The sequence below is a fragment of the Schistocerca nitens genome, chromosome 2, assembly GCF_023898315.1.
Source record: "Schistocerca nitens isolate TAMUIC-IGC-003100 chromosome 2, iqSchNite1.1, whole genome shotgun sequence".
NCBI classification, from domain to species: domain Eukaryota; kingdom Metazoa; phylum Arthropoda; class Insecta; order Orthoptera; family Acrididae; genus Schistocerca; species Schistocerca nitens.
In genome coordinates this window covers 573,459,087-573,474,716 of record NC_064615.1, presented here as the reverse complement: position 1 = coordinate 573,474,716, position 15,630 = coordinate 573,459,087, and the positions used below count along the sequence as shown (strand labels likewise).

The 15,630-nt window shown below is 38.5% G+C and overlaps 1 protein-coding gene across 2 annotated transcripts in view; it reads left to right on the top strand.

Moving 5' to 3' along the window:
* LOC126236613 (4'-phosphopantetheine phosphatase) overlaps positions 1-15,630 on the top strand; it is a 167,163-nt gene that overhangs the window by 130,283 nt on the left and 21,250 nt on the right. For both annotated transcript variants that reach the window (XM_049946050.1, XM_049946049.1), the window contains exon 14: positions 4,812-4,981. In XM_049946050.1, coding sequence (XP_049802007.1) covers positions 4,812-4,981 — 170 coding nt within the window. The remainder of the gene's footprint in view (positions 1-4,811; positions 4,982-15,630) is intronic.

The window sequence follows — 15,630 nt, the reverse complement described above, 5'->3', positions numbered from 1 at the left end:
CTTTCTCTGTTGTAGAGTGGTGTCTCTCAGGCTTGAAGAGTTCTCTGGAAACATCTTGTACACCATTCCAGGAAAATCTAGCTCTCCTTGCCGTATTTCCTGCAAAATACATGCCTTGGTGCATCTTGTGAATCATGAATAGAACACATTCCAAGAAAACTTCTCACGTCACTACTGTTCTAAGGAGTTGGAAAATTTCTGACTGCTCTTATTTTCTCTGAATTTGGATGGTCACCATCAACATTCATTAGATGCCCCAAGATTTTAAATTCTTTGATAGTGAAGAGGCACTTCTTTGGTTTCAGATGTAGGCCTGCAATCTGAACACGCTTCAACATGGTTGTCAGGCAGTGTAAATGTCTTTGAGAAACAACAATGTCATTCATATAGCAAAGACACTTTGTCCATTTAAGGTGTCAAAGCTGATTGTGCATCGTACACTCAAAGGTGCTACATATTCCAAATGGCATAACTTTAACCTTATAGAGGTCGTTTGGTGTTATGAAGGCAGTCCTTCCCTAGCCTCAACATCCTCAATTTACCAGTAACCTGTCCACATGTCCATAGTTATGAAATACTTGTTCTTTCAAGTGGTCTGAGGTGTTGTCAATACACAACAATGAGCAGATGTCTTTCTCAGCTGACTCTGCTGCTGTTGGTGCAATTGACTGGTGGTGGAGATTTGCATTAAAGATTGGTGCAATTTTTCTTCAACATTCTCTTTTACCTTCTGACACATTGGGTCAACATCCCTAGTTAACTTGGTCCGACAGTTCACAATCTGGCATATTAAAGAGGCAAGGTATGGCCATCTTCCACAACTGCCGTAGCGACCACATTCGGGAGTCAGTTATACCTCCTTTGATTGCCTATTTTCTGTTTCATTTATATGCACCGCTTGAGGAATCCCTCTGTTGTTTACCAGAAGAGCTTGGAAAACATCTTCTGTGACTCCTTTCATCAAGTGTGAGATTCTGTCATCTTCTGTCATATTTGGACTTACAGACTGGCACGGGGCTAAAGCATTCTGTATGTAGGACTGTGTAGCTTCTGTATGACGTTGAGCCCTATTCTTCAATTGTTCTTCCAACTGATTATCACCAAACATTTTCTTCAGTTTGGCACAGAATTTATCCCAGCTATTGAGCTTCTCTTCATTGTTCTTGAGCCACTGAAGGATTGTGCTGTCCAAGTAAAAGTACACATTTGCTAAATGTGTGATTTCATTACACCTGTTGTATTTGGCGACCCATTCAAATCCTTTGTCATTTTGCAGTGTCCTGATCAGTGTGTCTGGAAGGAAAACACTGATGGATGTCTGATGTGCAGTTGACTTACTGCTGTTTTGGAATCCATTGGTCTCGTGAATACAGCTGTGAGAATGATGTACTGCTTGTATTCCAGTTCGTGTCCATGTAGGCAATGGCTTTTACATTGTCTTATTGTAACCACAATGCTTTAGATGTTTTGAGTCAATGAAATATAACACTCAGCACGAAAGCATGTTTATTACAGTCACCAATGTACAACCAGAACAGAACTGAACTGCTGGGCAGAGTGCAGCTATTTATACAAACATCAAATATTCCAGAATATAAAAATGTAAGAAATTTTGAGAGCCTTCCAGAAATACTAAATGACAAATAATTGGGGATGGTTGGATTTGAACTGGTGAGCTGCAGCACACCACCAGTGACGCTAACTGCTGTGTCATACTGCATGCAGCACAGCTCGTGGCAGTATTGCAGAAATTGCTGTTTAATAACACATCTACCAGTATTGTGAGTGAAAATGTGGATTTCATTCATTCTGCTTTGGAGCAGATACCTGAATCCTCCACCACTCGGCTTCTTGCCCCCTGGTCATTATTTGCACACAACTGAGTGACCTGGCTTTCACTTTCCAACATTTGCTTGCAAATGCTGTGTCTTCTTTGTTGGCACAGTCACACCTCTCTCGTTCCATATGTCAATAAAATTAACAAAGTTAACAGCAAGTTATCATGCTTCTCATGAAGGTATTTTCTGTGACTTTTTGCACTCGCACTATGAGTTAACAACACACACTGCATTGAATTGGAACATAACTGGACCTAATTTTGTGACAAAGTTAGTTTCCACTGTTGCTGTTGTGGTCTTCAGTCTGAAGACTGATTTGATGCAGCTCTCCATGCTGTTCTATTCTGTGCAAGCCTCTTCATCTCAGAGTATCTACTGTAACCTATGTCCTTCTGAATCTGATTATCATATTCATCTCTTGGTCTCCCTCTACAATTTTTACCCTCCTTTGCTTCCCTCCAGTACTAAACTGGTGATCCCCTGATCTCAGAATGTGTCCTACCAATAGATCCCTTCTTCAAGTTATGTTGTCCCACAAATTTCTTTTGTCTCCAATTCTGTTCAGTACCTCCTCATTAGTTATGTGATCTATCCATTTAATCTTCAGCATTCTTCTGTAGCACCACATTTCAAAAGCTTCTATTCTCTTCTTGTCCAAACTGTTAATCATCAATGTTTCTCTTTCATATATGGCTACACTCCGTACAAATACTTTCAGAAAAGACTTCATGACACTTAAATCTATACTAGGTGTTAACAAATTTGTCTCCTTCAGAAACTTTTTTCTTGCCATTGCCAGTCGACATTTTATATCCTCCCTGCTTCAACCATCATTGGTTATTTTTCTGCCCAAATAGCAAAACTCATCTTCTACTTTAATTATTCCATTTCCTAAGCTAATTCCCTCAGTGTCAAATGATTTAATTCAACTACTTTCCATTGCCCTTATTTTGCTTTTTTGATGTTCATCTTATATCCTCCTTTCAAGATACTGTCCATTCCTTTCAGCTACTCCTCCAAGTCCTTTGCTGCCTCTGACAGAATTACTATTTTATCGGCAAACCTCAATGTTTCTATTTCTCCTTCCTGGTCTTTAATTTCTACTCCTTTTCTTCACCCCCCCCCCCCCCCCCCCCCACTATGGCCAAGTAACCTGTTCAACTTGTCAACCAATAACTCACCATAGAAGAAAAAAGTGTCGTTACACAAAACATGTAATAATAAATGATAATGTATGGTGGTGTCTCCAGAACATCTCTTGTAGCCAACTCTTTAAGCAATTGGATACACTGACAACAGACTCGCAGAGCATTTACACACACACACACACACACACACACACACAATAAAAATACAAATTACACATTCAGCATTCAGAAATTCTGCCCCAAGCAGAACTTCAACTATCTTTCAGTTATCATTAGTATGGCACAGAAAAGAGTGAAGTATTCAGCCATAAAAATTATTGACTAGTTCATCAGATGTAAAGAACTTAATATGTAATGAAATTAACTTCATATACAAAGAGTGTGAGGTCATCCACATGAGTGCTAAAAGGCATCCGTTAAACTTCAGTTACACGATAAATCAGCCACATCTAAAGGCCATAAATTCAACTAAATACCTAGGAATTACAATTATGAACAACATAAATTGGAAGGAACACACAAAAAATGTTGTGGGGAAGGCTAATCAAAGACTGTGTTGTATTGGCAGTACAGTTAGAAAATGTAACAGATCTACTAAGGAGACTGCCTACACTACACTTGTCCATCCTCTTTTAGAATACTTCTGCTCAGGGTGGGATCCTTACCAGATAGGACTGACGGAGTACATCAAAAAAGTTAAAGAAAGGCAGCATGTTTTGTATTATTGTGAAATGGGATACAGTGTCACTGAAATGATACAGGATTCGGGCTGGACATCATTAAAAGAAAGGCGTTTTTCATTGCAACGAAATCATCTCATGAAATTCCAATCACCAACTTTCTCCTCTGAATGTGAAAATATTTTGTTGACACCGATGTACATAGGGAGAAATGATCTCCATGATAAAATAAGGGAATTCAGAGCTCATACGGAAATATGTAGGTATTCGTTCTTTCTACGTGCTATATGAGATTGGAATAATAGAGAATTGTGAAGATGGTTCAATGAACCCTCTGCCAGGCACTTAAATGTGATTTGCAGAGTATCCATGTAGATGTAGAACTGAAGCTATATCTGCTTGGAGCAGATTTTCTGAATGTGTGTGTGTGTGTGTGTGTGTGTGTGTGTGTGTTAGAAATGGTCAGAAAATTTCTATATTTTGGCAGAAGTAGTATACTATAACTGTAAAACTGACTTGTTCTGCATCATAGTAAGCCACAGTTACGTTCGATGGAGCATACAGATAACTAAACTAAACTCTAAACATGACTTTTGATAAATCTTTGTGATCTCATTGTTTATATGTTTTGATGTTAGCAGATGTGTATTTGTCACAAACTTGCTGTGCAAAAACTAGATTTCAAAAGAAGAAACCTTCATCTAAAAAGTGGAAGTAAAAAAGTAGCATTTTTCTTAAAAAGACATTGTGTCTGCTAATTACAATGTTTGTTTAATACTCATTTATCACTTATAAGATATAGCCAAGATAATTATAAACAAATTTAGCAGATTGTCATTAGTAAAGCATATGGATGTTTTGTATAACAACACTGTTAATGTACTAATGTATTTCTTGAGTTATTTCACAGGATCTGTACTGTGCATGCCTTATGTGCACATAGTTGTGTGTGTGTGTGTGTGTGTGTGTGTGTGTGTGTGTGTGTGTGTTCTCACCTTTAAACTGAGTAGATTGGCAGGTAGATAACAGCTTAATTTTTCCACAACAGAAACTGTTAGGTGATTAATGATCGAATGCTTTCCACATACAACCCACTCATCACATTGTTCCAGGCAGCTCATGAGTTATTGCGTTTCCTTTTTCAGGTAATTTTGTGTGCTAATTCTATGCCTGCACTGAATGATGTTACGTATGCAGAACTCCAGGTTGTTCTTAAACAAGCAGCTGCAGTGTGTGAGGTTATTCACTGTGGTATTATAGAGAATTGCTTGACAGTCATGGAGACAGCTCAGGCAGGCCCTTGCCTGGATTTAACGTAAGGAACATCATGCTAAAATTCTTTCTTGTCATTTATATGTTTCCACAAATTTCCTGGTAATTTGCATTTTGAAAATTTTATATATCTTTTGACAGGTGAACCAATTACAGTAGCCAACTTTGTTAAATTTTAGGTATAAATCGCATAGTTGAGATAGACCAGGTTTGATGAACACTATAGTGGCAGTAGCAGTAAGTGGTGTACCAGCCAGTTCAGTGGTGACATATTAACTACTTGTACACTATCCTACAACTTTCTTCAAAAATTGTTTAATTGTGTATGTGATCTTTCTTTTTTTAAAAAGACCTGGAAACTAAATATGTTTCTTCTGCAGAATGGTTTGATGGATTAGATTTCCTTTCATTTCAAACATTCATATGAGAATGCAGATTCCATAAAATATACAGCACTCGAGATTCAAGGAAGAAGTCATACGAGCTGATGTGAGAAGGAATAATTTAGAGAGATGAAAGTTTCTGCACTCCATTTGATCATAAACTGATACAGGTGAAGAAAAGGGTTTTACATCACATATGTCAATAAAGTAATAGAGACAGGAATGTGTTACTAACTCAATAGAGATAAAGCAAGTATATGTCAAGAAGTGAAATAATAGTGGGGTGTAACCGAGATTAAAGGTGTGTTTAAGACTCTGAATTTTTATTTGAGGGAAGTGAGAGCTAAATTACATTGCAAGCATTCTGAGATTTTACATTGTTTCCCAAAACTCTTGTGGTGAAATCTGGAATCATTCCCTCAACATGCCCACAACTGATTTTCTTCCTTCCCTGTGCTACTGAGCTGGAACTGCATTTTGAATTATCTAGATAGTGACAAGATTTTAAGCTCCACAACTGTCTTATTAGAATAAATAATGGTGAGCAGAAACAGTCACTGAATTCAAATGTATGCTACAGGGCAAGAAATGTATTTTTAAATGGTATATGTGTGATATAGTTTGTGGTGTAGTGATGCTGATATAAAATTTCTGTGGCTCAACAAAAGATTTTCATGTGGATGTTGTGATTTCCTCATATGCTAAATTGTGGCCTGTAAGACCAGTGGGGAAAATGTTTGGTCTGGTAGTAAAAGACTGTGATTTATTGGTTAAAAATACGTGACCTTTTTATGCCAGTGTGCTTTTCCAACATACTTTCAATGAGATTTCACCTCTTATATGCAATGCTTGAAGGGCTACAAAATACTTGCTTGTGGCTGTCAAAGCTACTTTATTGGACACTGGTTTGTCGCCCATGAATTTCATTATATTCCGAAAAAGGTAAATTCAGAGGGTGCTAAATCTGTTGATTAGGATGTATCTTTCAAAAATTCATACTACATATCCACCACGTTTTTCATTGTCAAAGCATCTTTCTTTGTCCTGATGAAAGATGGCCCTTCGCCCCTTTTTCCTATTGCAGTATTGGTTAGTTTCTAGTATTTTTATCACCCATTTGGTCCAGTATTCACTATGTACAAATAGACTTCCCATACAAAATGAGTAACACTTAACCAGCATCTTCCCTACAAGACAATCTGCTTTGGTTCTTGAAAGAAAAGGGTACTGCTCATCTGTTCATGTTAATTGCAGCATGAACCATATTTCAAGACAAACATATATATATTTTGTAGAGATAAAATAACAAAATCATTGTAGGTGATGACTGTTGCAGCTTCATGTAGCAGCCAGACCACGATGTCCATTTGTGGTCTCTGGAATCAGTTGTATCTTCAGCATTCTCTCTGCATCACTGCCAAACAAAAAGCTGGATTTCTACAACATATTTTCACTGATTAATTAGACAGCTATTCAATTACTGCTTTACATACAAGGTCTGTTCAAAAAATACTTTGTCCACAAAATTTTTCTACGCTTTGCTTTTACTTATGTGTGCATCGTCTCCTTCAAAATACTCTCCTCCACAATTGATACACTGCCCCAAATGCCATTTCCAGTTCTGGAAGCAGTCGTGGTATGCCTCTTGCTGGATCACGTGAATCGCTGTCTGCAAATTTTCTTGTATCTCATCTATCATAGCAAATCTTCGTCCTTTCAATGTGGTTTTCAACTTTTTGGGGAAAAAAAATAGTCTGCCAGGACTGGAGACTACACAGGATAAGGCAGTACAGTGATTTCGTTTTTTGTCCAATAGTCACACACCAGCAGGGATGAATATGCTGGTGTGTTATAAAAAAGCAAGAGCCATGAGCTGTCTGGCCGCATTTCAGGCCATTTCCTTCTCACATTTTCTAGCAGGAGTCCTTACATATCCCAATAGTACCGTCGATTAACAGTGTGTCCCTGTGGCATGAATTCATAATGAACTAATCCTTCAAAGTCAAAGAAAATTATCAACATGCCTTTGACATTTGACCAGACCTGACGAACTTCCTTTGGTCTTGAAAAACCTTTCCCGATCCATTGTGAAGATTGAACTTCAGTCTCAACATCATAACTGCCGACCCACATCTCATCACCAGTTACTATTCTCTTAAGGAACATCTCATTCTCATTTGAACAATCCAAAATGTTACATTCTTCTGCAATCTCTCAGTCAGTCAGTCAGTCAGTCAGTCAGTCTTCGATGGGCATACACAATTTCATTGACGTTCATGACATGAGCATCATTGGTAGACATCAAAGGGTGTTCTGAACAAGGGTAATCTTTAATTTCAGTGCTCCTCCAACTCTGCCATCTCAAAATTCTCAAACTGTGTGCCACAACGTTCTACTCAGTACGGCACTGAACAATAACTAACAGACATGCAACACTGAAACTTTCGGCAGTTACACATTAAACACAGGCATGTACAGGAATCCCAACTGCATTTCTCTCTAACACGCCATAGGTGTGAAACTGATAATGTTCTGGAATTTTTTGGACAGTCCTCATATTTCCCTTTAAATTTTTTTTTTATGTTTCCTCTTGTAACATTGTGATAGGTTGAGGTGACATATAAACCACACCACCTATATAGCAAAGCTATCTGACACAGTTGCCCATATTATTCTGCAATTCTGTGTATTGACATGTCCTTGGAGACAGAAGTGGGCTTTGTCTGGCCACAGAATGTTCCATGGCCATTTATTGTACACTACCAGGTGAGCAAGTAATTCCAGAGCTAAAATGTGTGTTGCTGGCAGGCAGTTAGGAAGCAGCTCCTGAACATGAGTGATTTTCTATGAATAGCAAAGCAGGATGTTTTGTGAGATTTTATGCACCATACTTACCAGCATATCCAATGTGCAGGCAAATTTCCCATGCCCTGTGTGTCTGCACACCACCACTCAACCCCTCCTGCACCGAGCGAGGTGGCGCAGTGGTAGCACACTGGACTCGCATTCGGGAGGACGACGGTTTAATCCCGCGTCCGGCCATCCTGATTTAGGTTTTCCGTGATTTCCCTAAATCGCTCCAGGCAAATGCTGGGATGGTTCCTTTGAAAGGGCACAGCCGATTTCCTTCCCCATCCTTCCCTAGTCCGATGAGACCGATGACCTCACTGTTTGGTCTCTTCCCCCAAACAACCTAACCTAACCTCAACCCCTCCTGCAATGCTAAGGCCACATCGACAGATGTTGGACCAACTGCTTTCCTCTCTCTGTCACACAGCACTACAATCCTTTTCTCCAGATCTTTAGCAGACATTGGATCAACACCTTTTTTCATACCCTTGAGTGTCCAGAAGTTCTACAGGACTATGAGTGCACAGTCACCATTCTTGTAAAAGAGCTTTGCCAGAAGTGCTCTGTTCTTCATGTTGGGTGTCCTGGATGCAAACTGATGAACAGATGTCTGCCATGCAACTTTTGATGTGCATATTATGATGCTTAGAGCACCATTTATTGGTAAAATTTTCGTTATTATTTTTATTTATTTATGTAGTGTTCCATGGCGTTTCTCCCTATTGTGAGTAATATGTAGTTAAAAATTTGACATCATTCAGAGTAGTGATTCTCTTTCTACAGCATTTTGAAACTGGAACTCCTGTAAGTTCAATAAATACAATAGAGACTTTAGCCATCAATAATTTATTAGCCTTCATTATTTACAACAGTGTGCCAATGCTGGATTAACTCTTCGATTCTGGGACTATAGATGTCTCATTTGTTGACAATAAATGTCAGCAGTGATGATTACATCTCAGGGAAGCAATTAGTAATACACCACTCTGTCACTGTTCCACCAGATGCATAACATCATATTTTGTGGATGCAGACAGGTCTACGTATGGGGAGCTGGTGCTTTATTTGGGCTCAACCATTTCTTTCTTTTCCTCACATTAACACCATTACTCAGAACCAGTAAACGATACAAGATAGGAATGCCCAGTTGATGACAAGCAAGCAGGGATGAACATATGGCCACCTGCTGAATTTTGTGTTCTTGGCTTAGAGCTTGTGGTACCCATACACCTGATTTTTTTAACCTTCCCTATTGCATGCAGATGTCGCACAAAGGTTGAATGATTACAGTTTATCACATTTGCCAGTTCTCAAGTACACTGACATGGAGCATTGTGGATTAATGTGTTTAAACAATCTTCCTAAAACCCCGAAGGTCTTCCCATTTGCAGAAGGTCACTAATGTCAAAACAATCCTCCTTAAAATGAGAAAAGCATTTTCTTGCTGTGTTCTGTCCAGTAGGATTACCCACATACATGACAAATGTTTCTGGATGCCTTCACTGCTGTCAGCCTCTATTGAACTCCAACAGAAGAATATGCTCCACTTGGCACTCCATTTTCTAGGATCCACAGCTCCACTCATTATCTCTAAATGACAATATTTAAAACTCAGATAGCAACACTGAAATACAAATAATATGTGATAGTCAATAAATAAACTCATAGTAACTTTAATACCAACATGCAAATCAAAAACGCTATGAACTTATGCACCAACCTAATACAGACATTGGGAGGGAGTGATCAGCTGCACCTGAAAAACATTGTATATCAGTAAATGGACTAAGAATGCCTTTGGTTAATGAAGTATCAAGAACAGATGACAGTAGTTGTATTTCTGTGTCTTAGTTCATAACTTCCTTTCTTCCACCCCCGCTGAAAGTTCTTCTTAAAATTCATCTTAGATTTTTATCTGGCTACTGCACATACAGTATAACCATATTTTCACATTCCCACTGTTGACAGCATTTTTTATCACTCCCTTCAAATTATCTGTATTCAGCATTTTAATTCCCACCCACTTTTGCCTTATCGTGATTGTAAGTTTCCCACCATTTACATTTAGTAAAACAGCAATGGAGTTAAAACAAAGAGAAACTTAAAGTCATTCCACTCCATTCTTAAACTTTCTGGCACCGCTACAGAAACCATTGTAACGTTATCGAGAGAATTCACTTGTGGTTGCATTAAAGATGGATTTATTAGTTTTTCATTAACCAAATTCGCAGATGAAGAACTAATAAATGCATCTTTATTGCAACCTCAACTGGATTCTCTCTTTAAGAAAAAACTTACACATAACTGTGATATAATGATGCTTGCAAACTGTTGACTTTCATGTACTGTTTACAAACATTCCCCAGAAAACTTTTTCAAACTCTGGTCTCCCTAGTTTGGAATCTGTAGAAGTCAGGATAAGATGGAACAACCTGTACTGTTAGTGCTTTGTCCTACGTGGCCAACTTTAACAATACTGTGTGTAGTGTCTCTCATAATTGTGTTATGATCAAAATGATGAGTAGGGCTAAAACTTCAGAATTAGTCCAAACAAAAGAAAAGTTGGCAGTGGTAAATGAGCAATGCCTGTGCCACTTTAAAATAATATTTCAAATACCTTAGAATTATCACACATGTGATGCCTCCTGCAAAAAAAAAAAAAAAAAAAAAAAAAAGTATGAAAATTGTTGTCATATTACTCCTAACCCTTTTGTGGACAGAATTATTGAGTTGTTATTTTACTAAATGGAAAGTAGGTAATAGTTAATAAAGACACATATGTTAAACATACAAAATTTAAAGGCAGTCCTTAAAGTAAAGAGGGAAGTATTCTTTCCACTGTTCTTTGGAGTTAAATGATTAAAAACAACATTTGATATGATTATAATAGAGGAAAACATTCCACGTAGGAAAAATATATCTAAAAACAAAGATGATGTGACTTACCAAATGAAAGTGCTGGCAGGTCGACAGACACACAAACAAACACAAACACACACACAAAATTCAAGCTTTCGCAACAAACTGTTGCCTCATCAGGAAAGAGGGAAGGAGAGGGAAAGACGAAAGGATGTGGGTTTTAAGGGAGAGGGTAAGGAGTCATTCCAATCCCGGGAGCGGAAAGACTTACCTTAGGGGGAAAAAAGGACGGGTATACACTCGCGCACACACACACATATCCATCCACACATATACAGACACAAGTTGTGTCTGTATATGTGTGGATGGATATGTGTGTGTGTGCGCGACACAGACACAAGTTGTGTCTGTATATGTGTGGATGGATATGTGTGTGTTTGCGAGTGTATACCCGTCCTTTTTTTCCCCTAAGGTAAGTCTTTCCGCTCCCGGGATTGGAATGACTCCTTACCCTCTCCCTTAAAACCCACATCCTTTCGTCTTTCCCTCTCCTTCCCTCTTTCCTGATGAGGCAACAGTTTGTTGCGAAAGCTTGAATTTTGTGTGTGTGTTTGTGTTTGTTTGTGTGTCTGTCGACCTGCCAGCACTTTCATTTGGTAAGTCACATCATCTTTGTTTTTAGATATAAAAACAACATTTTGAACATATTTCACATCTACTTGAAAAATTTACTCATTTTGTTATAGTTATTGTTACAATTATTTGCCATGAAAGTTTCTAAAACATGGATCTCTGCAAAGTGGTATTTGAATATACAAATGACAAGTGCACTTTTCTGCTCCTTTGGTACTACAATGACAGGACCTCTTGTAGGTATCTCCTAAAATAGGTTAATGTTTTCCCACAGCCACAAGATGAACCTCTTCAGGTCCTTTATCCTTTTTATTCCTGAAAAATAGGTTTCTGGTCTCATCCTTTCTGGGATAAGAAGTCAGCGATCAGTTGCCTTACTGGATGGATTCTACATGTGAGCCATACTATAAAACTTTTTACCATGACAATGTAATGGAAATAAAATATTCTTTGCCATCCTTTTACAGAGTATCTACCAAGAATATATCTTTCTCATAGTTGGTCAGATTAGTTGGTCAAATTTATAGACTCCACCAATTATTTTGTTGTATCTTGCCTCAACTTCAGGACAGCAAATCTCCGTACTATTACTATCCTTATTTTTCCTCTTAACCCCTGTTGTTTCTCTTGGGTCATGAATAGAGGACAGTAAAGTGACTGGACGGTTATCCATCCTCTTTACAGCAGAAGTGACTTCTTTTGTCTCAAACTGGAATACGCTTCTCATCAATTTTACATTTTCGAGTTGGATATTGTGAAAACTGTTGTGCCGAATGAAAATACACTCGGCAGCACAACTGTGGGCTCTTTGGTTTGCTCCGGGAGGAGATATGAAGATTTACTTAGGTTTTCATAATCCATCGGTACAGGAATGTTCTAAGTACAAGGTGTACAACTCAGCTTCCACCGTTTTTTCCTCCAACAGTTGAGGCTTTAATGAAACAAATTGGTTGCACATGTATCATTCAAAGTATTTTCCATCGCAGGCCACTACTTTCTTCCATCTTTCAGGCTGTGTACAAATCCCACGTCAAAAAAATTTTTCATTTTTTGAAGCGATCCACGAATCAATCCAATTTGTGACTTCTTCATGAGATCGGAAGTGTAGGTCAGCCAGGCCATGTGCCATTGATCTAAACAGGTGATAGTCAGAGGAAGCAATGTCTGGAGAATATGGTGGGTGGGGTAGTACTTCCCATTTTAACGTTTCCAAGTACGTTTTGACCTCTTTTGCAACATGGGGTCGAGTGTTGTCGTGCTGCAAAATCACTTTATCATGCCTCTCTTTTAATACTCTGCTCAAGTGCATTAATTGTTTGATAATGAGCACCTGTGATTGTTTCACTTAGTTTTAACACCTCATAGTACACCACACCAAGCTGGTCCCCCCCAAATGCAGAGCACGATCTTGGAGCCGTGGATATTTGGTTTGGCCGTCGACGTGGAAGCATGGCCAGGATATCTCCATGATTTTTTGCATTTGGGGTTATCGTAATGAACCCATTTTTCGTCCCCGGTCACAATGCAATGCAGAAATCCCTTCCATTTTTGCCTCTGAAGTAACGGTTTGCAAACACACTAACACTGTTCAACATCTCTTGGTTTCAGCTCACATGGGACCCAAATTCCTTCTTTCTGAATTGTGCCCATAGCCTTGAGATGTTTTGAAATTTGCTATGTCACTCCCACTAATCATGCCAATTATTCTTGATTTTGACGTGAGTCTACACTCAGCAATGTCTCCAATTCTGCAGCTTTGAAAACATTCCCCCTTCCACCCCTGTGTCAGTCCACGATGTTAAATTCACCATTCTTGAAGCATTGAAACCACTCAAGACACATTCTTTCACTAATAGCGTCCTTACCATACATACTTGAGAGCATTTGATGAGACTCAGCCACTGTTTTCTTCATACTGAAACAAAACAGTAACACCTCGCACAAAAGATGAGAATTAGGCTCATAAACTGACATTTTCAATCGAGAACAACTTTATAATGTAGACACAAATTGACTAATGTTTTAATGAGGTTATGTCGATTGAGGTCCAAGCTAACTGCCTGATGTCTGCGATACGTTTCTTTCAACTGCTACTTACCATTGTCGCCACCTATCGGCAAACGGCAGAAGCAAAGTTTTACACCTCGTATTTACAACTGTCTGTGAATATTAAAGTATGATATGATACAGACAAATTTATAAGACTCTTTATTTGAAGACTAACTGACATAATGTTCAAATTAATGTTTTGCATTCGACATTTAATAGAATGGTAGCCTATCTAAGATGATCCTGTCGTCTTGATTATTGACTGGCAACTGGGCCAAGCATTCCTCTGCTCAGTCGTAAGTAGACCACTGACTGCAGCAGTGTAGCAAAGCTCTAGGAGACCTTGTATGCCAATGTTGCTTATTCATTGGTGCATCATGCAGAGACTATACCCTTCTGTAGTTTCGTCGTGAAGTGCCAACTGTGCTTGGGCACCCTGCTCTTCAGACAACACAACATTCCTCCCTTCCAAACCTCCACATTGTTATCATGAATGGCAGAAGCACATGGTGATGGCAGGGAGGAGGACTGAGTGTGGACACAGATGGGGAGACAGGGAGTGTAACTCTTAACTGTAGCTGATGGCAGCTCTCTGCATGCACCCCAGTGTGCACATTGTGAATTACCACTAACAGCGGTCAAAAAACCAACCATAAGGTGCATACCCACATCCAGAGATGCATATGCTGTGATTGGTTGAACAGCAAAGTGATCTTCTGGGGTGGTGTGGTGACCTTCCGAGGCTGTTGTGTCCAGGGGCGCCGACTTATAAAAAATATTTGGGGGGGGGGGGGGGGGGTCATACTGAGGGTCTTGCCCAGGGACATTTTCTAAATTTTAGATGAAAAATAGTGAGTTTTAAAGTTTATTTTAAGCATTTTAGGAGTCATATGCTCAACATTATAACCCCGAAAACTGGACTTTCAGTAACTCAACACTCCGGGAAACTCAACAAGCCTGACACATTTTTTGGCTTTGAAAAAAGAAACAAAACAAACACGCACGGTATTTTTGCAAAAAGCTAATTTAATTTACAGTAATAATCATCCTTATAGACTATTACAGAGCCATGAATATATAGCTCTGAAAAGACTGAAATTATATTTAAATAAATCCTAAACTATCATTAAAAGAATAAAACCTATAATATTGCTGTCGCACAGTAATAGCACTTTGATTAATAAGTGAAATAGCTAATTTAAGCTTACTTCAAATAAGGCTCAGGGTTCATTAAATAAAAACAATATCTCAAAGTTAATGCTTTAATACAGCTAATAAAGTTAATACAGTATGCCTAATACTTTCAGTCAAAAAGTTTGTAAATAGTGGGTTTTAATTGGGTCTTACACCCTAAAAATATTTAAGTATTTGAAAATAACTAATACAGTACTATAGTAATACAGCAATACAGTACTAAACTAGTACTAATATATCGAAGCTGAAAATTTAACATTATGTATGTATTTAATTCTCTATTTTATAAAGATATATTGCTCTAGATGCCATTATTAGCGCTAGAGTGTCTTTAGAAAGATGCAAATGTCAGGCATCGGACTTGATTACTGAATACAAAGTCGTTGATGACTGGTCGAATATCCAATTCACCCAAAACATCTCGGTGGGCATGAAGAACAGCCAAGTCGTTCAATTGCTTCTGTCCCATTGTTGATCAGAGATATGACTTCAGACATGTAAGGGTGCTAAGTGAACGTTCTGCTGTTGCTGTCGTGATTGAAACTACTTGGAGAAGCTTAATGCATTTCACTACTTCACATAACATTTCTCCAACTGCAGGCTCTTGTGTAAAGTACTTTTTTACATCATGCATGTTTTTTAAGACCAGTTGTTTTTTATTACCGATATTGGCTAACGTATTCAAGTGTAAGTGCAGTTTGAATGTCTAGGTCATTTTTGAAAA